A 24,362-nucleotide genomic window follows, 5' to 3' on the forward strand; every position below is an offset into this window, starting at 1 on the left:
GGTTCCTTTTTCCTTGCAGGTTGTATTTAGAGCTTAAACAGTACTTTTTTAAAAGCAAAATCAACAACTAACCAAACAAAAAAAACAGCTGGGAAATTTTTTTCCTCCCAGCTGGGCTTTTCTTCCCCAGTCCTGGCCACTCTCCAAGGCAACAATCGTCACCAATATTGGGGCACAGGATTGGGCCTAGGGCAGGGCTTTTGCAGGCAGCACATTTCTTGAGGCTCCCGGTAATGCAGTTCCTGGGGAATGCTCAAGAAATGGGGGCAGTTGCCCATAATTGCTAGTTTTGGTCTCCCCCCATCGCTCTCTGTCCAGCTCCCTGCCCCAGTTTTTAATTCCTCCCTCTCTGTCTTTAGCCCATCGCTATTTTTTTCTTTCTCTGTCCGGCTCCCTGTCTGTCTTTTCTAATTCCTCCCTGTCTGCCCTATAGCCTGTTGCTATTTTTCTCTTTCTCTACATATCTCTACATATTTGGCCCCTCACTACAAGAAGGACATCGAGGTGCTGGAGCGTGTCCAGAGAAGGGCAACGAGGCTGGTGAGGGGTCTGGAGAACAAGTCTTATGAGGAGCGGCTGAGGGAACTGGGGTTGTTTAGCCTGGAGAAAAGGAGGCTCAGGGGAGACCTCATCGCTCTCTACAACTACCTGAAAGGAGGTTGTAGCGAGGTCGGTGTTGGTCTCTTCTCCCAAGTAACAAGCGATAGGACAAGAGGAAATGGCCTCAAGTTGTGCCAGGGGAGGTTTAGATTGGATGTAAGGAAAAATTTCTTTAGTGAAAGAGTGGTTAAACATTGGAACAGGCTGCCCAGGGAAGTGGCTGAGTCCCCATCCCTGGAGGTATTTAAAAGACGAGTAGATGAGGCACTTAGGGACATGGTTTAGTGGACATGGTGGTGTTGGGTTGACGGTTGGACTCGATGATCTTAGAGGTCTTTTCCAACCTCAGTGATTCTATGATTCTATGATTCTATCTCTCCCCCGCTCCCACCCCTCTCTTTTTTCTATCGCAGTGTCTGCCTTCCTGGCCTTATTTTCCCTCTCTGTCCTGCAGCCTCTCCCCTCTTTCCTGCCTGTCTCCCCTGCTCAGCTGGCTGGGCCTTCTCTCTTCTCTCTGGGCCTCCGTGCTGCTCCCCATCCCCTTTTGCTCTTCCTCCGTCTCCATCCTGGCCGCCATCGCTGTTCTGTCCTTCTCCGCCTCCTGGTCCTCATCCACATCCCCGTTTCTCAGTCTCTCTGGATTCTTTTGTTTCACAAATTCGTTCGAGTAGTATATTCTTTATTTGCAGCGCGCTGGATGCACGGGGGATCTCTCCGCCTATCGTGCATGCCTACGACAAAAGTCACATGATATTTATAAAATTGAATAATCAATATTCTAATAATGCCTATACATATTTATTATCTGACCACGCCTACCCCCGCTTCTTATGCTAATTAGTTGTGCCTGCGCAGATCTTCTAAATAATTCGGGGCTGGGGTCGTTCCGATGAAGGCTGGTAGTCTTCCTCGTCCCCTTTCACCTAGTTGGCACCAGGTTTCTGCTGATCCTTGAATATTTTTTGTCCTTATCTTTAACTATGTTGTTGACTGTTGGGATGTTCCTCTCCACTTGTCGGATCCTCTCATTATCTAATCTTAAGGTTGTTTTGTGGTTCCTGTGTTCTTTTGTCTTCAGAAGGACATAGTTAATGATTTACGCAAACATCTGTTCCTTATTAAACACATGTCAGAGTATATATAAGAAGCTATATGTATCACAAATTATATAGCCTTAATTAACCAAATACATTCCTTGTTTTCCATCACTTTCCTGTCCTTCTCTTGCTCTGTGTCCTGCTCTCTCTCCCGGCCTCTCTCTTCCTCTCTCCCTTTCCTTTTCCCTCTCACCCTTTCCCCTCTGTCCCTCTGTCCTGCTCCCTGTCCCATTTCTCTGTCACTCCCCTCTCCTGCTGCCTCTTCTGTCTCTCTGCCCCCCTGTCCCGCTCCCTCACCCTGCCTGTGTCTGACCGTCCCTCTGCCCTCCTTCCTGCCCTTCTCCTTCTCTCTCCCTCCCTCTCTCCGGCTGCTTATCGCTGTTTTTCTTCCTGCTCCCCGCTGTCCCCCCTCCCTCCATCTCTTTCCCTCTCTACCCTTGTGCCGGCTCCTCACCAGTATTTCTCCTTCCTCCACTCCCTGCCCAGCTCCCCCCTGTTCTCCTCGTCCCTCTCTCCGTCTCCCGTCCCTCTCTCTGTCTCCCATCCCTCCCTGGCCACCCCACCACCCTGCCCCACCCCTCTCTGCCGCTCTCTCCCCCTCTCCTCCCCCTCCTCCCTGCTCCACCTGGGCTCCGGGGCCTGGGCCTGGGCAGCTCCGGGGCAGATGGCCGGGGCCTCGGGGGGGCGGGGCCGGGCCGGGGGGGACGGTGTCCCCGCAGGATCAGACGGCAGGAAGGAGCACCCCGCAGCATGCTGGGAGCTGTAGGCCTGGGGCACAGGGCTGCCAGGCAGCCATGTTGCTCTCGGGAGGTGCAGTCTCTGCTCCAGCTGTGGCTCGGCTGAGGTGAGGGCCAGGGCCTCTCAGGCTGCATCTGGCTCTGGTTTGCGTGGGCTGTCTCTGGCCTTGCTCTCCTGGCGGCGTGGGCGAAAAGGGACACGTGGACAACTACTGGCTTTGCAGAGGAGCTGCCGCGGCTGAAGCTGAAGAAGCCAGAAAAAGGTAAAGCAGCTGGAGAATGAAGTGAAGGGGATCCCGCCAGCTGCTGCCTCCAGCTGCAGGCAAGAGGCAGCTGGCCTCTCTGGGTGAGGAAGGGTCCCTCTGAGTAGTCCTCAGCAGACCAGATCGCCAACGTGCACCGCGGGGTATAAGGAAGGAAAATTACAGTACGGCCATGTAGTGTGTGTGTGCGTGTGTGTGCATGGCTGTGTATCCAGGAAGCCTCATGTTGTAAGAGCTGTGAGACACCAATACGTTCTCTTAGGTGGAGGACAGGCAAGCAACTGGAGCTACAGAAGAGGAAGGGAGGAAAAGACAGACATGGAAAGAAGTGCCTGAACTGTAAAATTTGCCTGGCGGAGCAGGGAGTCAGAGCTCCAGTGAGTCCTGGGCCCTTGGGGCCATGTCACCCCTCTTCTGCATCTCAGTACCTCCCTGACCCCTCCCCTTTCCCTCTGTGTAATTTTTCTTGCTCCCCTGTGCCTTTCTTCCTCTCTATTATTGTGCTCTGCTCCCTGTCCCGCCTTTCTCTTTTCTCCAAGTGCCTCCCTCTCTCATCCTACCTTTCCCTTTCCCTTCCTCATCGCCCCTCTTTCCTGCCCCCTGTGCCTCTTTTTTCCTGTCTCTCTCTGTCCTGCAGGCCATCGTGGTTTTTTCCTTCTCCATCTCTTTGTCCTGATCTGCACCCCTCTCTTTCCCCCCATAGTCTCTCTGGCCTGTTCCCCGTCTTTTGTCTCTTTCTGCCTGTATGTCCTGCTCCCTGTCCTTGTCCTCCCCTCTCCCTCATTCCTTCTGCTTCTTTCTTTCTCTCTCTCCACTGCTCTGTCCTGTTCACTGCCGCTGTTTTTTCATTCTGTATCCCACTGTCCCTGTCCTCCTTCCTGTTCACCTCCCCTCTCTCTGTCCCTCTCTGCTGCTCCCTGACCATTCCCCCCACCCTCCTCCATCTCTCTGCAGGGCTCCTGATACCCCTCTCCCTTTCTCCAGCTCTCGGGGCTGCTCACCGGCCTTGGTTTTCTCTTCCTCTTTGTCGTTATTCTTGTCTGTTGGTCTGTCCTGCTCCCTGCCCCATTGTTTCTCGCTATATCCCTCTGTCCTGCTCCCTGCCCCTATCCCTGCCTGTGTCCTTTTTTTACTCCCTCTCTGTCTTGCTGCCCGCCCCAGGCTTTTTTTGCAATCTCTATCCTGCCCCTGGCCCTTATTTTCCTTTCTCTTTCCGGCTCCCTCTCCCTGCCTCTTTTCCTCTTTCCCTGCTGCTTCTTTCTCCAGCTCTGTCCAGATCCCCGTCCCTTTTTCCCTCTTGCTGTCCTTCTGTCCTTTTTCTCTTTTCTGTCTTTCTCTCTCTGTCCCCTTCCCTGTCCCATCCTTTCTCACTATATCCCCTTGTCCAGCTGGCTGCTCCTTCTTTCATCTCTCTCTTGCTCTGTTTTTTCTTTCTCCATCTCTCTGTCCCGCTGCCCATCACAGTTGGGTTTGTCCTCCAATGCTGTCCTGCCCCCTGTTCCTTTTCTCTCTCTCTGTCACTCTCTCTTGCTCCCTGTGCCTTTAATTCCTCCATCTCAGTCCTGCAGCCCGTCACTATTTTTTCCTCTGCCATCCCTTTGTCCTGCTCCCTGTCCTTGTCTCTCCTCCCCTTTGTCCTGCTGCCCATCGCTTTTCCCCTTTCTGCTCCATCTCTCTGTCCTGCTCCCTGCCCCTCTCATTCCCTCTCCGTTTCTCTGTCCTTCTCCCTGTCTCTCCCCCGCCCTATTTTTCTGTCCTGCTCACGCTTCAGGTTTTCCACTCTCTTTCTCACTCTGTCCTGCTCCCTGTCGCTGCTATTCCTCACTCCATCTTTGTCCTGCAGCCCAGTGCTGGTTTTTTGGTCTTCATCTCTCTCTCCTGCTGCCCAGTCCAGGCTTCTTTACCTCCATCTGTGTCCTGCTCCATGTCTCTTATTTTTGCCTGTCTTTCCCTTTGTCCTAGCTCAAGGGAGCTCATTGCTATTTGCAATAGCTCATTGCTATTTCCGCCCCCGCCTTCTTGGTCTCTTCATCCAGATCTTACCCTCTCTTTATTTCTCAGTCCTTTTGTTCTGTTCCCTGTCCTTCTTTTTCTCTCTCCATCTGTACATCCCGCTCCCTGTCCCTGTCTTTCTCTATCCCCTCTTCCTCCTTCTTGTCCTCCCCCCGCCACTGCCCCTCTGTCCTGCTCCTCGACCCTACTTTTTCTTTCTCCGTGTCTCGTCAGGGCTCCTCGTCCCTATTTGTCTTCATTTCTCCATCTCTCTAGCCTTTTCCCTGTATGTTTCTTTCTCTCTCGGCTCCTCTGTCTTCTCTCGTCTGATTTGTTTCTTTCTAGTCCTCTGTCCTTCTCCCCCTCAGCTTAAACTGAATGACCAGGTGTCCCCGTGCTCTGGTATTTCCTTTAGCATTGCCCTAGGGAAGATCTGTGTTTCTACGGCTGGGGATCATTTAGGAGCTGGTCTCCTTATGTAGATGGCAGAGCTAGGTGTAGTTAAAGCAGAGGTTATTCTCAGCTGCTGCTCTATGCATCTTGTTGAAAGAGCAGGCTGTGGGCCTTATTTTGAAAGAAGGTTTCTTGTTCTGCTCTTACTGCTCCTCGGGACGCTGCACAGGACTGGTGTTGGGGTCTGGAGGGACGGATGGGACCTGCTGTGCTTCCTAGTAAATGTGAACTGAAGTTGTCCTAATGTACTCAAATGAAGCCAGACTGGCTGCATATGGTTTTCTTCCCAGCTCCAATTCCAACCTACGTGCTCAGCACTAATGAACAAGAGACTGAGTGCTATTTTCCAGATGTCAGTGGCTGCAAATTAGCTGAGGACATGACTTAGGTAACGGGGTAGGTGGTCTGTGATAAGGGATGTGTACTTGCATGACTCTGCTTTCACGAACGTTTTCTGATCTTACCACTTCAAAGCCCTTCCTTTCCCTGGAAATTGTAAGATGGCATTTCTTATTCTGGGGTTCAGACTGGAGTTGGACTTAATGTTGAACAGCTGATAGAATGGGCTCCATAAAATGTGAATAAGAACCCTGCTTTTTTGTTGTTTTCTAAGGCGCTCTCAACTTCGGTAAGCAAGTGGAATAGTGGTTGAAAGAGTCTGTTTTTTGAGAGTAACGTATGCCTGTAGCGTGCCCGTCTTTGTATGGTGAAGGTTTCCTACCTGAAGTATGATTTTGCTGGGCTGTGAGGCTGTATTGGAGTAGCAGAGGTAAGAATTGATGTCTTTAAAGGTAATGAAGCTGTAGCAAAACTAGCGGGAAAAGCTAATTTCTTCATAGAACGCTGCCTGACAAAAATAGTAGCAAGTAAAGGCACTTGAAATTGGCTTTTTTATGCAGTCTTCCCTCAGAGCTTTTGATATTGATTGATTTCTGGGAAGCAAGACCCGAGGGCCTGTGCACTGCCGTACGCAGTGCTGCCTCCCAAAATAGGTCCACCCTTCTCCACTTCTGCTCCTTCCACACTCGTGTAGAACAAGGAAATGCAATAGTGTGCAGATTCAGTAATTCACTGGCAACGGGTGTACGTCGGGGAGGCCTGGCAGAGGGCGTGGCCCGATGGGGCCATGAGGTCACAGAGCCCTGCTTTGATGTGCTGTGCCACGCCAGCTGCAGGCAATGCTCCAGCAGTGGCGGCAGCAGCAGCAGCGGCAGCAGCATGGTGCGAATGTGGGGGGCCATGGTTCTCACCCACTTCCTCCTCCTCCTCCTGGTGGCCCTGCAAGCCTGGGATGCCCAGGCTGCTCCAAGACGAGTGCAGGGAGCAGGTAGGCAGGCAGGGGGCCAGCACCCAGCCCCGAGCAGTGCGTCGTGGCATCCACCACACCTCAGCGGGGCGGCAGTGGGGCCAGAGCTAGGGCTGGGCCCAGGAGAGCAGCTGGGCTGGGCCGGGCCGGGCGAGCCAGGCAGGCACCACGGTGTGGGCGGGGGGGGCAGACACCCTGTGTAGAGGCGTAGAGAGGCTGGGGCTGCTTCAGGGACATTTTCAGAGTGAGCAGGGGGGGCGGGAGCGGCGGCGTGGGGTAAGAAACCTGGTGCTGAGTCCCCATGGGGCCCTCCCTGTCACCCAACCCCGTGCCATGCTGCACATCCCAGACAGGCGTGCTCAGGAGATTTCCGCTCAGGAAAACAGGAGTGTTTCTGCTCTAGTCCTGCAGCCCTGCTCCCCTTGGATGAACCGCAGGTCCCCAGCCCGCAGGAATGTGCAGGGGTAGTGCTGGTGCAGCCTTTCACAGGCTCTTCTCCACGAGAAGCATGGACGATCACTTTTTCCTCCAGTTTCCTCCTTCCTCTGCGTGCATGGAAACTTCTCTGATCTGTGCTTGATTCCAGATGATGGCATTGGCAGTGCTTATCGAGCTTCTCAGCTGGATCCTGGTTATGAGCCTTGGGGGCGTCCCAGAGGTAAGTTGCCAATGTCTGTCTGCTTGAGGGAGTAAGCACTTAGGTTTTAATAGGTTATTCATGTGCAATTTTACCTAAGATCCTCTTAAGGCCTTCCAAGAGCTTTTTGTGCCTTGGGGGTGTTGCACAGATGAGTCATGAATATTTCTTTACCTGAAGAGCTGCTAGGTCTTGGCAAAAAGGTCACCCATGTTCCTTTTTAGCTGTGGGAACCTACACCTTTGTACGTGTCCCGTGTCATTTACCTCACCCGCTTCCAGTCACTGCAGGTGACTAAGGAAGAAGTAGATCACAACATGCAGTGGAAACTCTTCTCACCTGTGTTTGATTACCTGTTTGGTTCCTGCAGTCCATGTTGATCAAGCCACTCAGGGGAATCCTGTTCCTGAGCCTGGGGGGCATCCCAGAGGGCATCCCAGATAGTTCAGCCTTCCAGTGGCCAGCAGGCTCTTCTCTACAAGAATAATCATTTTTTCCTCTGGTGCTACATGCTCCCACTTTAGTGCGGGCTTCCTTTTGTGTGCGTGAGAGGTCTCCTGGTAAGAAGGCCCTGAGCGGCCCTATGTTTGTCCGTCTGGTGCTTGAGGGGTGTTGCACGTGGCCTGGAGACAGTACTTTGAAAGCTGCCAGGTCCCAGCCAAGAGGTCATCAGGCCCCTCCGCAGCTTTGGAAATGGGTCCAGCTCAGTGATGTGCCCCGGGGGGCTCTGCCTTGCGAAGCTGTCTTTGCCAGCTGCTCCACCCCTGCACTGCTTCCAGCGCCTGCTGCAAAGCCAGCAGGCACGCTGGGGTTGAGTTTAGAGCTGGTGTGAGCTCCAGGGAGTTCTTTCTCCGGACAGCTCCATGCCTGCTTAGTGGCCACTGCAGGCACCTGGTAAATGTTTGCAAGATGCTCCTGAGCGGAAGGGAGAGTGGAATGCTCTGGGGTAGTCCCGTGTTTGAACTGCATTCACTGTCGTTCAGATCTGAAGAAGTATATTGAAATATTTCACGGGACCTGCTCTGTCCTGTGTTCGTTTACGGATGTGGTTGCAGACGATGGTTATCCAGCTTCCTGGCTGGGTTCCAGGACTGACCCGCAGGGAGGTCGTGTGGGTATGTCAAGGCTTTTTGCTTCCTTTTGAGAGCTGCCAGCTCAAAGTCCAGTCAGGCAGGTGCCTCTGCAGGTGTGAGACTACAGACCTGCATGGGTGTGCCATGTCATTACGTGACCCCCTTATGTGTTCTGCTATTCAGTTGTGACGATGTAGATCAGAACGTGTGATGGTAACTTCTCGTGGGTGTTTGGTTGCAGATGTGGCCAGAGGGAGGGCTTTTTCTTGGCTGAATCCCGTGCTGGATCCCAGCTGGCATCCCAAGGGTGAGTAGTCAGTCTTTACTGACTTCACAGAATAAGCACTCATTTTCAATATTTTATTCATGTGACATTTACCTTCATGCTTTCTGTTAGTGTCCTCAAGGGGAAAGTCTAAAGCTAAAATAGGGAAGTATTCCCAAAAGGTATCTGAAGTTCCAAGGGAAATCCTGAAAGACTTGGAGAAAGCAGCCCCTGGTTAGTATATTTCACTCTGTTAACCGTACGACTTGGGAAGCTGAGGTTTTAGATTCATGTATGGACGTGCTGTAGCCTACACGGCAGGAAAGGATCAGTCAGAGCCTCGCTGCAGTGACACTCGATTTCACGCCTTGCATGGGCTGGTGAGCCACAGAGATGGTCCAGCACGGCATCTGCTACCAGTTGTGGTTCAAGCTGAGCCCCAGGGACAGCTGCTGCCCTAGTTGTACCACTGCTGGCCAGAGCTGCTTTGTGCAGATGCTGGTATCCAGATGTCAGGAACTGGCGTGTGCTGAATTTGTGTTCAGCTCATGCGCAGCCCATGGGCAAGTTCCAGGCAGGAATGATGTCCCAAGAAGTCTTGGCTGCCCTTTCCTAATGTTGGAAGTCAGGTGCAGATGCTGATTTCGTAGGCATTTCTGTCTGTGATTGATTTTCAGCCTGCAGACCGATAGCTGTGGTGGGACGAGTGTGACTGTTGGTGGTGCTCCCAGAGTGCGTGAGGGACTTGCGGAGGAGCTAATAGCTCGTGAGCCATGAGAGGGCCAGCACCCTGCCAGTTGCTGGAGGGGAGAGGGCCCTTGGGTGGCGGAGGGGATGCGCAGGCAGATTTGTGTCACTGGGACTGGCAGGCTTTGCCTGGCCTACAGGCAGGATCGATCCCCTGGCCAGGATCGGAGCAGCCCAGGCTTCACAGCCTGGTCCAGCCGCACTGCTGTCCTTGATGTCTGCAGACTCTCGGTGACACCTTGGGGTCAGGGGTGGGTCGGAGCTGGACACCCAGCTTGATGCTGGACACCTAACTTGAAGGCGGCCTTGAGTGGTTCATTCGGTTAATTCAGTCGTGGGTGGTTTAGCTCTCTGTTTCTAGTTGCATTTCAGAAAACTTGGCTGTGGTTTTCCTCTTGTTTTGGGGGACAGTGGGCTCTTCACTGCCGCTTGTGAAATTGCCCAGAACATGGTTGCAAGAGCTTGGGGTTCAGTCCACCGTGTGTGTCTGTTACCCTTCCCGTGTGATGGAGCTGGCATGGTGGGACGTGCTTCTCAGAAGGGCTCTTTCCCCAGCTGAACTGGCTGCAGCTTTTTCCCATCCTCTTTGAAGGAAGTAATTTAGCATCATCTTGCAGTTTGCCAAAAATGCACTACATGTAATGGGAGCAAGAAGATCGCATGCAGTTTCCTGGTTTCCCAGCAGGTCAGGTTTTGCTGTCTGTGTTGGTAAAGTGAGAAGTGTCACGTGCTTAATTTTTTCTCTATGAATGACACAGTGTTTGGACTAGATGCACCCCCAAAAGCCCAGGCTTTGTTTCTAAGCTTTATTAACGTGTTTGGAGAGTATTGCCTCCTGAAGGTATCGTGCTCCTGATGAGGAACGCTTACTTCTCATTAAACTGTCCTGCTTTCTTTCTAAAGAGACGGACCGTGAGACTCTGCAGAAGCAGGCCTTTCAGAAGGGAAGCAGTCACACAGTGCCAGTCTCAGATGAAGAGAGAGAGGCAATGCAAGAAGCCGGCACGCCAGGTAATTGCTGTCCTGTGGTCACCCGCTGTCACCAGTCAGAATCACTGTGTGCCTGCAGGCTTTTCCCCCGGAGCCCACTCTTGCATGTCATGCCGGCAGCCAAACCTGGGTGTTAGTGCAGAGAAGGTGTTGTCAAAGAAGCCAGGAGTGGCTCTCTGAGGACGACTGTCGTCTCTGGTGTGTGGAGATTATTGCCAGCAGCGTGCCAGAGAGACGCTCATAGACCTCTCTGGATGTGGTTAGAGATTGCTCACCTCCCACCACACCCACTTCCCAGGAATTTAGGAACTTTGCCCTTTTGGGAATGAGGCCACCTGAGAGCTACAACCCAGCCCTGCACGACGCTGTCCCGGGGCCAGCCTTCCCCCAGCGTGTGCATCGGGGCTGGGGGTGACGAGAAGGTGGCACCGCAGGAGCCAGGCAATAGCCCGTGGGCTGGATCCTGTCTTTCAGCCGCGGGGACGCCCTGGAGGGGAGTGCTCGGGAGATGTCCGCTTGGGAAAACAGGAGCATTTCTGTTGCATCCCTGCAGTGCTCTCCTTGGATGAACCGCAGGTCCCCAGCACACAGCCCTGGCCTGCAGCCCGGAGGAACAGACGGGTAGCGCTGGTGCAGCTGCTCGCTGGCACGCAGGCTCTTCTCCATGAGAAGTTTAAACGACCCTTCTTGTCCTCTGGTGCTAAGACACCAGAGCCAGAGGCACCAACCACTGAAAAGGAGAATCTCTTGGGCATGTGAAGCACACTCTGAGATTATCCGTAGCACAGTAACTTGTGGCATTGTCTCTTCTCCTCCAGGGGCAGACGCTGGGAAAAAGGCTGAGGCTGCTGATCGTGAAGAGCTGCGCAAGTACTATATCCCAGTGACGGTGGCAGCCTTGGGTGTGCTGCTGTCTGGGATAGTGGTATCTTGCATAGTCATTTCACGGCGGAGGAAGAGAGACCCGTGAGTTGGCTTTTCCCCAGAGTTGTATATTGCTGCAGTTGTCAATGGGGTATTTGCAGTTAGAGTATCCTGGAGTGCCAAGGCAGCTGCTGGCAGTACTCTGCTGAGATTTCTGCTGTAAGATCTTTTTAACTGGCCTCTTAATGCGTATCAACGAGTAGTCTTTTCTGAAACCCATTTGTACAGAAGGACCCAGAGAGACGAAGAAGCAGCGGGACAAGCCAATACTGACTCTGCCTGGAAAAGGGAAGATCAAACTAGAGATACAGGCAAAGCAGAGTCGGGAGAAGGAACAAAAAAGGGTGAGGTAGCCCAAGCAAATGAGATTTTCAACAACAGCTCCAGCCCGTCACCGTGGATCTTTGCAGCAGAGCTCGCCCAGCTGTACAGGAGCATGAACGCAGACCCCTCACCTCTGCCCACTTGTCCCAGCTGCTCTCTCACTGATGGTGCCTCTTCACTGGACACCTGCATTTCACTGGACTCACCTCAGCCTAACCCCTTCTGGTGTCCCTGTTACCAGTACCAACAGGGATACTGTACATCAGAAGATGATGATTTTTAGAATAAATAATAAATATACTTTGGCCAAAAGCAGTGAGCCCTTGGCTGTTTTGTCTGCCTCCGTCGAGTTACAATGCGCAGAGCTGGGAGCAGTGCTGGATCTGTGAGAGAAGCTGTCAGAGACCTGCACTCCAGTGAGGGTCCCCTTCGTCCCAGCATCAGCCTGGTTTCCCAGCTGGGGCTGTCAACAAGGCTTTCATCCACCAGAATGGGGACGTGCTGGTGCGCCTTGAGGTGTGAAGGGTTGTCCTTGAGCTTGCTTGGGATGCTGCCCTCAGTCAGGATGGACTGGGCAGAGAGGGAAGGAGGTGCTGGGAAGGATGGCCGTCCAGCGCTGAGCACATCAAGGAGGGCTGACGTGGTGGCAGAGGCTGTGGGGCTGGAGCAGTGCCTCCCACCCCAGACATCGGAGATGGTAAATGAGCAGGAAGCTGGAGCAGGGCTAGGTGGGAGAGGGAGTGGAAGGAATGTGATATTAGTAACAAGGGAGGCATTAAAAATGGAACAGAATACAATGAAATAATAATAATAATAACAGTAATAATAATGATGATGATGATGTAAAAAGAAGGAGGTTAAGCTTTGCAGACTGTCAACAAAGGGGAGGAACACCTTTGGAATACATCTAAAGTCACGGTGGCCAAATACAGCAGATCCCGTTAAGGCTGCCGTGGAGTCTGACTTGTGAGGGTCTTCTCGGAGCATGTCAGATGACACAAAGGGCAGACCACAAAGCCAGTCTTATCACAACTCTGCTCTGCAGTTGCGACTGGAGGGTACAGGAGCCATGCAGAAAAGGCTTTATACATTGTTCTAGGCTGCCTTGCTGGGCTTTACAAGTACCTCGTCCCAGCGCTCCTCCTCCTGTGCGGAGCACCCCGTGTCACCCAATCGGCCCGGCTGCTGACCTGAGTGCCTGTGCACTCCCATACGCAGTATGTGTGTGTGCCTGCAGGCTCTTCTCCCGGTGCCCGCTATTGCACATGGTGTCAGCAGCCAAACCTGAAGCTCTCAGTACAGAGAAAGTGTTCTAGAAGATGCCAGGAACAGCTCTCTGAGGGCGACTCTTGTCTCTGGTGTGTGGAGGTTATTGCCAGCAGTGTGTCAGAGAGACGCTCGTAACCCTCTGTGCATGCAGCGAGATATTGCTCACCTCCCACCACACCCAGTTCACAGGAACTTCAGCACTTTGCCATTTTGGGAACGAGGCCATCTGAACCGCGCTCAGCAGATGATGGGAAATGTGACTCTTGATCGAATGTGCCTCCCTCAGTACCTGCATCCCAGAGCTTGCCGTGAGTCCCTAGAGGCCCTAGGCACAACAGAGGGGGATCCCTCCTGTGAACTGAGGTCCAAAGGGATTCACTGACGGATCAGGCACGGGCTTAGAGGGAACCTGCACGGTCCTTCTGCATCCTCTGTGCCTGAGCCATGCTGAGGCTTCACCTTTCTCTGATTCTTGGCAGTGCTGTCCAACCTCGGGGAAGCCCACCACACTGGCATATATGAATTTTTTTCAAAGCAATCCAGGTACTGAGCAGTCTTGCAGGGGGCCATAAGTGGGAGACAAGTCCTGAAATCTGGAGGCATGCAAGCGGTGCCCATACTGGAGAAAAGGCGAAGGGGGAGAGCAAGGTTCAGCTGTCTCCTGAGAGGGCCTGACTCCATCCACTCGGGGTGTGGGTGCTAAATACAGAGCAATAGCACAATTGTCCAGGTTGTTACAGCAGCAAACCCAGGAAGTCACAAATTCTGGGCTGAACTTCGTATTGGGGCACACGTGGGAACTACCGACCATAAAAATGAGGCTTTGGACCATAAAAAGGAAATTTTGAACTTTAGAATCAAAGCTTTGCACCCTAAAAATGAAGCTTTGAGCCCTAAAAGAGGGATTTGGACCATAAAAATGAGGGCTTGGAAACTCAGGATGCGGCTTGGACCCTGAAAACGACTGGCTGGATCCTAAAAATGCCGCTTTGGAGACTGAAAATGAGGCTTCAGAGATGAAAAATGCAGCTTTGGACTCTAAAAGTGAGACTTTGTAAACTGAAACGGAGCCTTTGGACCATAGAAATGAGGCTTTGGAGCCTAAAATGAGATTTTCTGCCATAGAAGTGAGGGCTTAGACACTAAAAATGAAAGTGTGTGTCCTAAAAAAAGGCTATTGTTCCTTAAAGACAGGTTTGGGCCCTATAAGTAAGGCTTTGGACTCTAAAACCGAGGCTTTGGACCTTCAAAATCAGACTTCGGTGCTTCAAAATGATGCTCTGGGCCCTGGAAATGAGTCTCTGGACCTTATAAGTGGGGTTTGGAACTTGTAAATGGGGGTTTGTACACTAAAAGTGAGGCTGTGGGATGTAAAATGAAGCTTTCAACTCTAGAATCAAAGCTTTGGACCCTGAAAATATGGCATTGGGCCCAGCAGAAGGGTTTGGAGCATAAAAATGAGGGTTTGGACACTCCAGATGTGGCTTGGACCCTGAAAACGACTGGCTGGATCCTAAAACCGAGCCTTTGGAGCCTGAAAATGAGGCTTTGGAAACACAGAAAGCGGCTTTGGACTCTAAAAGGAGACTTTGCAAACTGAAACTGAGCCTTTGGACCATAGAAATGAAGTTTTGGAGCCTAAAAAGAGACTTTGGACCCTAAAACGAGGCTTTGATCCCTAAAAGTGAGGCTTTGGGCCGTAAAAATGAGGCTTTGGGTCTTAAAATGAGCATTTGGACCATAAAATGAGGTGTTGGATCCTAAATATGAGGCTTTAGTCCCAGAAAAGGCAGCTTTGGAAGCTACAGATGAGGCTTTGGGCCCGAAAATGAGCCTTTGGACCCGATAAACAGGGCTTTGGTCTCTAAAAAGGCGGCTTTGGAAGCTAAAAATGAGGGTTTGGGGCTGAAAATAGCCCTTGGACCCTATAAATAAGGCTTTGGACTCTCAAAATGAGGCTTTGGACCTTCAAAATCAGACTTGGGGCCTTAAAAATTACACTGTGGGCACTCAACATGAGCCTTTGAACCTGAAGCACGGGGCTTGGAACTTATCAATGAGAGTTTGGACCCTTTAAAATTAGGGTTTGGACGATAAAAACGAGGATTTCACTGTGGAATCAAAGCTTTTGACTATAACAATGTGGCATTGGGCCCTAAAACAGGGGTTTGGACCCTAAAAATGAGGGTTTGGACACTCCAGATGTGGCTTGGACCCTGAAAATGACTGGCTGGATCCTAAAACCGAGCCCTTGGAGCCTGAAAATGAGGCTTTGGAAACACAGAAAGCGGCTTTGGACTCTAAAAGGAGACTTTGCAAACTAAAACTGAGCCTTTGGACCGTAGAAATGAAGCTTTGGAGCCTAAAATATTGCTTTGGAAGGCAAAGCTAAGACTTTGGAAAGCAAACATGAGGATTTGGACACTCTAAATGTAGCTTTGGAGCCTAAAAAGAAGCCTTCTGCCTGAAAAAATGAGGGTTTGGACCCTCAAAATGAAACTGTGGGCCCTAAAAAAAGGCTATGGGCAATAAGACAGGTTTGGACCCTAAAAATGAGGCTTTTGGCCCTAAAAATGGCGCTTTGGGCACAAAAAAGGATGGGCCAGATGGTACAAAGGACACTTTGGACCCTGCAACAGGGGGGAACCTATTGGTTCCTCGCTGGCCCCCAGAAATGAAGCTTTGGTCCCGAATGTAGGGCTTTGGGCACTCCAATGGAGGCTTCGAGCTGTAAAAGAGGGCTTTGTACCCTCAAAAGGAGGGTTTGGGCCTTAAGAATGGGGCTTTGGGCCCTAAAAATGGGGCTTTGGAAATGAAAGTGAGGCTTTGAACCCTGAAAGTAGGTTTTGTGCCTTAAAATGATGCTTTGGTGCCAAAAACTAAGGCTTTGCACCTGTCCTGGTTTCGGCAGGGATAGATAGAGTTAATTTCCTTCCTCGTAGCTGGTACAGTGTTTTGGATTTAGGATGAGAACAAAGTTGATGACGCACCCACGTTTTAGCTGTTGCTAGGTAAAGCTTACACTAGCCAAGGACTTTTTAGTTTCCCATGCTCTACCGACTGAGAAGGCTGCAGGTGCACAAGAAGCTGGGAGGGGGCACAGCCAAACTGGCCAACGAAACATTCCATACCATGTGACGTCATGCTCAGTACCTAAACTGGGGAAACCTGGCCGGGGGGGGCCGCTGCTCGGGGACTGGCTGGGCATCGGTCGGCGGGTGGTGAGTGATTGTACTGTGCATCACTTGCTTTGTGTAGTATTATTATTATCACATCATTATTATTATTATCATTTTATTTCAATTATTAAACTGTTTTTATCTCAACCCACGAGTTTTTCTCACTTGTGCTCTTCCAATTCTCTCCCCCATCCCACCGGGGTGGGGGTGGGGCGGGGAAGTGAGCGAGCGGCTGCGTGGTGCTCAGTTGCCGACTGAGGTTAAACCACGACAGCGGCCTAAAAATGGGTCTTTGGAGGCTCAAAAGGAGGCTTTGGGCCCTCAAAAAAGGAGGCTTTGGAAGCTGAAAATGAGGGATGGGGCCCAAAAATGAGCCTTTGGACCCTATAAATAAGGCTTTGGCCTCTCAAATGGAGGCTTTGGACCTTCAAAATCAGACTTTGGGCCTTAAAAACAATGCTATGGGCCCTTACAATGAGTCTTTGGACCTTAAAAGCAAGGCTTGGAATTTATAAATGAAGGTTAGACCCTAAAAATGAGGCTTTGGGGACCTAGAAAGGAGGCTTTGGGACCTAAAGGAGGGGTTTGGACCCTAAAAATGAGGGTTTGGACACTCAAGATGCAGCTTGGACAATAAAAACGACTGGCTGGATCCTAAAAATGCTGCTTTGGAGCCTGAAAATGAGGCTTTGGAAAGTAAAACTGAGGCTTTGGACCATAAAAATGAGACTTTTGAATCTAAAAGGAGACTTTGGAACCAAAAATGAGGCTTTGATCCCTCAAGTTGAGGCTTTGGGCCAGAACAATGTGGGTTTGGGTCCTAAAAATGAGGGTTTGGCTCCTAAGATGAAGGTTTGGACCTTAAAAACGAGGCTTTGGGCCTTAAAAGGAGCATTTGGACCATAAAATGAGGTGTTGGACCCTAAAAATGAGGCTTTGGGCCCCAAAAAAGAGAATTTGGGCTCTGTAGTCAGTTTTGGACCTTAAGGCTGAGACTTTGGACCCTAGAATGTACGAGTTGTACCCTAAAGGTACAGGTTTAGAACCTAAAAATGAGGCTTTCTACCCTAAAAGAGGCATTAAAACCCTACCAGTGAGTCACTGGACCATAAAAATCCAGCTAGGGGCCCTAAAAGTGGGGGTTTGGACCCTCAACAGGAGGCTTTCAAACCCTAGAACCAAAGCTTTGGACTCTCTGGGGGTTTGGACCACAAAAATGAGGGTTTGGACACTCAAGAAGTGGCTTGGACTCTAAAAGCGACTGGCTGGATCCTAAAAATGACGCTGCTCTCTCAAATGAGATACCTGCTCCTGTGCCTGCAGCACCCCTGGTCCTGGCCCGGCCTGGCCCTGGCCCTGCTCCCTGCCTCACCCCAGCTGCCCCCAGCCCACCTCTCACCTGTTTCTCCTCAGGCCCCTTGGCCTCTGCCCCCTCCGGCCTCACCCCAGGCCAGCTGTGACTGACAGGCCACCTCCGGCTCCGCTGATTGGCTCAGCCATGGCCAATGGCGCAGCTGTTGCCAGGCGGGCAGGGGCAGCCTGGGCCTCTCCTCGCAGAGCCGCCCTGTGCCCACCCTGCCCTCTGCCACCGCAGCTCGCTCCGCAGCCAGCCGGGACACTGGGCCTGTGGAGAGACGGCCTTCAAGAAGGGCCATTGCGCCTGGAGCTGTTCTCTCAGCAGCACAAGGTGTGTGCACAGCTCTGCCGTCCCTCGGTCCGCTCATGGGGTCTGGGCCTGCTCAGGGAAGGAGGGGAGAGGAGCGGGGGGAAGGGGAGGAGATATGACAGGAGGGGAAGGGACAGGAGAGGAGCTGCCCTGGATTTGCTCTGGATCAGCAGGTCTTTCTGAAAATGCGGGTCTGTCTGTGCTCCAGCCACAGCCCTGGGCAGGGGGGAGCTGTGTGACGGGAGCCGCTGGCGTCGGCCAGGCACCTGGGCTCTGCCCTCGGCCACACCGCCTGTGCTAAGCCCCGCACCCAGGGCCTTGCTCAGTGTTGTGGTTTAACCTCAGCCGGCAACTAAGCACCATACAGCCGCTCACTCCCCCCTGGTGGGATGGGGGAGAGAATTGGAAGGGTAAAAGTGAGAAAACTCGTGGGTTGAGTTTGGGTTGCTTGGACATGATTTGGGGTTAAAAGTCGAGTTCCTTTTTCTAAGATATATCTTCAATATTCCACTGGTGATTTACAAAATTGGAGTTTATTAGGAGAAACTTTATGACCTTTATCAGCCAACGCAGTCAATAATGCTGGAGTATTGACTTTGCACGTATGGGAGTCAGGACTAGGTATTAGGAAATCATCAACATATTATACTAGTACAGATTGCCCTGCAAGTTTTCTCTCTTGTAAATCTTTGAGCCATATCTGAGAAAAATAGTGGGTGACCCTGCAAATCCTTGAGGTGATCGGGTCCCAGGAACTTGCCCTGACATCCAAGTAAAGCAAAAATATATTGGGAATCCAGGTGAATGGGGATGCTAAAAAAAGCTGCGCATAAATCAGAGTCCAAAATTTCGAGTTTGGGGGGATTAAGGTGATAATACTTGATGGATGAGGCACTATTGGCTGGGGTATTTCTACCCAGTCGCTGATGTTTCTTAGATCCTGTACAAATCGGTAGCCAGGCCTAGGCCTGGTTTAGGTTTTTGTTAATGGGTAGAATAGGGGTCTTACATGGTGGTTGGCATTCTTTTAATATCCCTTGATATAAAACGCTTTGGGATAGGGGTGATACCCCTTCAATGGCTTCATGAGATAACGGCTATTGTTTGAGTGAAGGTGGGGGACCCTCTTTAGTTCATAGGATAACGGGTTTTGTGGATTTTAGGAGTCCCACTTCAGTGGGATCCCACCCAGGAATATGGGGTGGGAGTTTTTGCAGCTCTTTTGGTAGGGCAAAGTCTCTAGGGCCTTCCTGTAATGCGGCAACTAATTTAGATAAATTCTTGAAAGGTATCCAGAGCTGGGTGCCCTGGGGGGAGAGTTTAAATTTGCCTGCAATTTGCGGAGTAAATCTCTCCCTAACAAATTGGTTGGGCTGTTTTCAAGTAGTATAAAAGAATGTGTAATTGATAAGGGCCTGTGGTGGGTTGACCCTGGCTGGATGCCAGGTGCCCACCAAAGCCGCTCTATCCCTCCCCTCCTCAGCTGGACAGGGGAGAGAAAATATAACGGAAGGCTCCTAGGTTGAGATAAGGACAGGGAGAGATCACTCACCAATTACCGTCACGGGCAAAACAGGCTCGACTTGGGGAAATAAGTTTAATTTATTGCCAATCAAATCAGAGTAGGGTAATGAGAAATAAAAACTAACTCTTAAAACGCCTTCCCCTCACCCCTCCCTTCTTCCCGGGCTTAACTTCAGTCCCGTTTTTCTCTACCTCCTCCCCTCTCAGCGGCGCAGGGGGACGGGGAATGGGGGTTGTGGTCTGTTGGTCACACGTTGTTTCTGCTGCTCCTTCCTCCTCAGGGGGAGGACGCCTCACACTCTTCCCCTGCTCCAGCGTGGGGTCCCTCCCACGGGAGATAGTTCTCCACAGACTTCTCCAATATGAGTCCTTCCCACGGGCTGCAGTTCTTCGCAAACTGCTCCAGCATGGGTCCTTTCCATGGGGTGCAGTCCTTCAGGAACAGACTGCTCCAGCGTGGGCTCCTCTCTCCACAGGCCCACAGGTCCTACCAGGAGCCTGCTCCAGTGTGGGCTTCCCACGGGGTCACAGCCTCCTTCGGGAATCCAGCTGCTCCGGCGTGGGGTCCTCCTCCTCCGGCTGCAGGTGGATATCTGCTCCACCGTTAACCTCCATGGGCTGCAGGGGGACAACCTGCCTCACCAGGGTCTTCACCATGGTGAAGACCATGATTCCCCTTCACCATGGGCTGCAGGGGAATCTCTGCTGCGGCACCTGGAGCACCTCCTTCCCCTCCTTCTTCTCTGACCTTGGTGTCTGCATAGCTGTTTCTCTCACATATTCTCACTCCTCTCTCTGGCTGCAGCTACCGCAGCAGCAGATGGCGGCGTTGCAGATGCAAGTACAGTTTGAGATGGAACTGCCAATGGAGATGCCCTTGAAGATGCTGATGCCCTTGCAGATACCAGTGCTGATGCCAATACTCCCTGTATCTTCAACGGCATGTGCATCGCTACCTGGATGTGTAACGGCTCCTCTCACTGCAATGGTACCCCTATCAGGAATGAGATCAGCGTCTGTATTTATAGGTGTAACAGAATGTGTACTCGTGTCTGTGGCTCGTCTTGTGTCTCTTAATTGTCTGTGTAATTCTGTCTGTGACTGTGCTTGTATCGCTAACGGTGGGTGTATTGTGTCTGCGTCTGCCATTGCATCTGCCATTGCATCTGCAATTGAAAGGGTATTTTTCTAATGGTATTCTATCTGTGGGTGTTATCTGCCATGGCATTGTCAATGAAATCTGCAATGGCCTCTGCATCTGCAATGCTGTCTGCGGCTGCAAAGGTGTCTGCATCTGCAGTGGCATTGGTAATGCTGTGAGTGTCTCCCACGGCCTCTGCATCTTCAGTGATACTGCATCGGCAATGGCATCTGCGTCTGCAAAGGTCTCTGCACCTGACTTTGCCTCAGCAATGGTCTCTGCAGTGGTTCCTGCAACGGTATCTGCAGCTGCAGCAGAATCTGCATCTGCAGTGTCTGAAATGGCGTCTGTATCTGCACTTGTATTGGTTTGGTGTCTGCATCTTCAACATTGTCAGGAATGGCAGGCACATGCCGTTTCCGATGCAGTTGCCGTTGCAGATGCCATTGCAGATGCAAACACAATTTCCGATGCAGCTGCCGATGGAGATGCTTGTGAAGATGCACGTGCCATTGCCGATACCATTGCAGATGCAGATAGCATTAGAGACACCGCTGGAGAAATGACATCTACAATGGTAGTTGCAACAGTATCTGCCTCTGCATCTTTCTACAGGTTACAAAAACTTGGAACAGAAGCTGTTCTGCATAACAGACTTGGCTTCTTTTTCTTTTTCCTTTTTATTCCGCCCCATATGAACAAAGCAAACACGGTCAGGGTCTTTGTGGATTAGGGCAGGAGGTGTCATTTTAACTAGAACTCCAGGTTCCCCAAGATTTTTTTCTTTTTACTTTTCCTTTTTTCCATCAGGTACACCCGTATGCTGGGGCTGCTGCATTTGCTAGACCCTGGGGCAGGCAGAGGCAGGCAAGGGGGCGCTGGGGTGGAAGGTGGCATCGCTGGCGTGTGGTGAGCTCACTGGTGTGGCAAGAAGCTGATTGGTCAGGAGCAGCAGCTGGCACTGAGGTGCTCAGTGCCTGCCAGCGACAGCGCAGAGAGGCGAGAGCTGGAGGGGCAGAGGGGAGGCAGGTTGGGGGGATGGCAAGGGGCCAGCAACGAGGTGACGGCTGGGGTGGGGGCTGGTGAGGTCTCTTCTGCCGGAGATGCTGATAGGGTAAGAGCAGGCACGTGGCTTGGCTATTCCTTGTGAGGTCACTTCTGTCCCTGCAGGTGATAGGCCAGCAGCATGCAAATGGCTTGGAAGTTCCTTGTGAGGTCATTTCTTCCTCAGACCCTGATAGGCCAGCAGCAGGCTGGTGGCTGGGCAGGTGTTGGTAAGGTCCCTTCAGCCGGAGCTGCTGCTAGGCCAGCAGCAGGCTGGAGGGGTGTTGCCAGGTCTGTCCTCTCCACTGTGGCCCCCCACCTTGCTCCTTCTCCCCCCAGCTTTCAGTGCTGAGCACGACGTCCTATGGTATGGAATATCCCTTTGGTCTGTTGGGGTCAGCTGTCCCAGCTGTGTCCCCTCGCAACTTCTTGCCCACCCCCAGCCTACTCGCTGGTGGGTCAGAGTGAGGAGCAGAGAAGCCCTTGACGCTGTGCAAGCACTGTTCAGCAATAGCTGAAACATCCGTGCTTTATCAGGACTGTTTTGGTCACAAATCCAAAACACAGCACCATATGGGCTGCTATGAAGAAAATTCACTCCATCCCAGCCAAAACGAGGACAGTGAAGCACGTCCTACCCCTACCATGAGAGCAAGACAAAGCAGAGAGTGTTTGGTAACATGGGAGGGGCTGTTCTACCCCCCAGGCTTTCGATCCCATCTCTTGAAAACAGCCCAACCGCAGGCAACTGCCAAAGCCCACCTGCCTGGACGGGCTCCCAGTAGCAGAGACATGTTGGTGCAGGGGGCAGAGGGGATTTTTGGAAAAGGACTGGGGAGAAAGGGGGGTGACTGTTTCCCAGGAGAAGAGGGGAAATCTCTCGCCTCTCTCCCCAGCTGTGCCATTTCCCTGCTGGTGTCATAATGGACCTCCAAATGACGTGGGCTGATGTCACAGGGGATGCACTGCATCACAGGGAGGTCTCCCCAGCACTGCAGCAGTGCCGGCACTTCCCGGCGAGGCCTGGGCGCTGCTGGCCACTGCTCAGGGGCTCCCCACTGCTGCCCTTTGAAGCTGCTGCACAGCCAGGAGCAGGGTCGGGAGGCAGCGGGGCTGCCCTGGGGGACCCGCGCTGATAGGCAGGACCCTTGCTGACAGCAGCGGCACGTCGGAGAGGAGTTTTGGGCGAGGAGCTGTGAAGAGCATCCCTTTCGCTGAGGTGAGGGCAAGCTGCAAGCACGATGGAGGGCTGCTGCACCGTGGCCATCAACTTGGAGCTGAGCTGCTTGTACCCCACGCTCCTGCAGCTCTCCACCAAGGGTGAAGGTTTCAGGAGCTTCTTCCTGAGGGGTCTCACTGGGGCTGTCAGCTGTCAAAAGCTGTAATTGCTGAGCTGTGGGGGTGGCTGGACATGGCTGGGGCTGCCACAAGAGCTCTGCCTGAGGGTCCCACTGGGCTCGGGGGACAACGTGGCTGCCAGGACTGCCAGGTCCTGGTGCTGGGGCTGCCCTGAGCACCTAGTCTCCTGTGGGCATGGCTCGGTCTCCTCAAAAGGGGGCACCATTCAGGGCCAGCTTTCTCGGGGAGCTGGCAGTGTGAAATGGGGGCACAGCCCAGCTCCCCAGCCATGGCAATGTTCTTCTGGGCTGTTGGTGTCCACCAGCATCTGTCATGCCCAGCGCAAGGAGCTTGTCGAGAGTCTGTGAGCTGGCTGGCTCGGAGCCTGAGACCTCTTTGCCTTGCTTTCCAAAGATCGTGGCTATGTGGGGAGCTGTGTCTGATTACACCCTGGGAGAGCTGAAGCTGGACAAGGTGGGCTGGTGTCCTGGTCGCCGTCGCCCTGCAGGGATTCAGTCCTCCTGAGAGCTCCCTCCCTGAGCACTGCAGCAGCACGCCAAGACCACCCTGTGTGCCCAGAGCAGCTTCTTGGCCAACCAGGAGAGAAACCAAGTCCAGATCCCATCTGAGAAAGCATTCGGCACCCCCGAGGGCTTCACTCTTCCCTGTGGTCAGAGTGGAGAGACCAAGCAGAGAGACAGGGGATGATGCTGGGTCTGTGCCAAGGATGCCTTTTTGTCTTTTCCCTGGGCAGGGTGTCCTGGTTGCAGGACTCGGGACCTTCGCTACGGTCCAGGAGCTATTCCATGGCAAATGAGAGGTGCTTGTGGTTCACACACCCATCTTCCAGCTGGACATTGATGAGTTATGGCTGCGGGAGCTTGCGTTCCCCACAGTGATTATCCCCAGTGAAAAGGCAGCGGCCACCCTCTGCTTTCCCTCTCCACGTCCAGGGGGTCGCGTGCTCCCTGCTTCTTGGAAAGGGCTGGGAGAAGTAGACAATTGCCACCAAAGGTTTTGGGGACAGCTTGAGCTCCCCCAGAACAAGCGACTTCCCAAGAGCTGTTTCTATAAATGACCTTTTCTCCAGAATTTTGTTATGTATCTTGCATGGAAATTTGGCCTGCTGTGGCAGTGACGATGTTCCTCCTCCTTACAGACGATGTCAAGATCGAGGCGCTGAAGCACAAGCAGCTATCGAGAGCCACCTTCTTCTGTGGCACGTGGTGGAGAACTGTGTGCAAGCGTGTCACCCGACACTAAGGGGACAGACAGGTTCTTTTAGGGACCCTTGGTAGAATGATAACGACACTAAATTGTAGTTACAATTAAGCTTTATTTCTTAACAGGATACTATGGTTAGTAGAGCACCGAATTGATGATTAGAACAGCACGGGATTTCTACAAGCAGAATGAATGTAGTGCGATTGATAAGAATTTATAAGGTGACTTCTAATTTCTAATGACCTGGATGCTAATTTAACTTAGGATTTCTAATCACCTAGACACTCGGCAGATCAGGTCAAATCTTAAGACATGGTTTCCTGTATCAATATAACAATCATAATCTAGACTCAGAAATCACATAAAAGAATAGGAGTCACTCACTCAATCCTCAGAGGAAGCAGATGATGGTGGAGGCGTCCCTGGTCCCCAGAGGGTCACGGCGCTCACTTTCCCGCTGCAGCAGTTGGGGTCCAAGTTCCCCACTTAGGACTTGTAACGGCTTGATTTTAGAGACACTGCTCTGTGTGCTGTTGCGCTTCCCTGTTCTGTGACGAGGTCATTAACAC

The 24,362-nt window shown here is 52.2% G+C and overlaps 1 protein-coding gene across 1 annotated transcript; it reads left to right on the plus strand.

The window, feature by feature from the left end:
• The first annotated feature begins 1,489 nt into the window (after window positions 1–1,489).
• LOC143173597 (uncharacterized) lies at window positions 1,490–23,832 on the plus strand. The gene is made up of 8 exons (XM_076363861.1): window positions 1,490–1,499; window positions 2,542–2,697; window positions 7,035–7,106; window positions 8,400–8,465; window positions 10,074–10,181; window positions 10,979–11,126; window positions 11,313–11,428; window positions 23,729–23,832. The coding sequence occupies exons 1-8, from the start codon at window positions 1,490–1,492 to the stop codon at window positions 23,830–23,832; spliced, it is 780 nt and encodes a 259-aa protein (XP_076219976.1).
• The last annotated feature ends 530 nt before the right edge of the window (window positions 23,833–24,362 follow it).

The sequence above is a fragment of the Aptenodytes patagonicus genome, unplaced genomic scaffold, assembly GCF_965638725.1.
Source record: "Aptenodytes patagonicus unplaced genomic scaffold, bAptPat1.pri.cur scaffold_166, whole genome shotgun sequence".
Taxonomy (NCBI): domain Eukaryota; kingdom Metazoa; phylum Chordata; class Aves; order Sphenisciformes; family Spheniscidae; genus Aptenodytes; species Aptenodytes patagonicus.

What these genes read in the sequence shown, in the direction of transcription:
- LOC143173597 (XM_076363861.1), top strand. An exon ending in GCTGAAGAAGCCAGAAAAAG is followed by an intron (nt 2,698 to 7,034) that starts GTAAAGCAGCTG and finishes GCTTGATTCCAG; the next exon opens with ATGATGGCATTGGCAGTGCT. An exon ending in GGGAGAAGGAACAAAAAAGG is followed by an intron (nt 11,429 to 23,728) that starts GTGAGGTAGCCC and finishes TCCTCCTTACAG; the next exon opens with ACGATGTCAAGATCGAGGCG.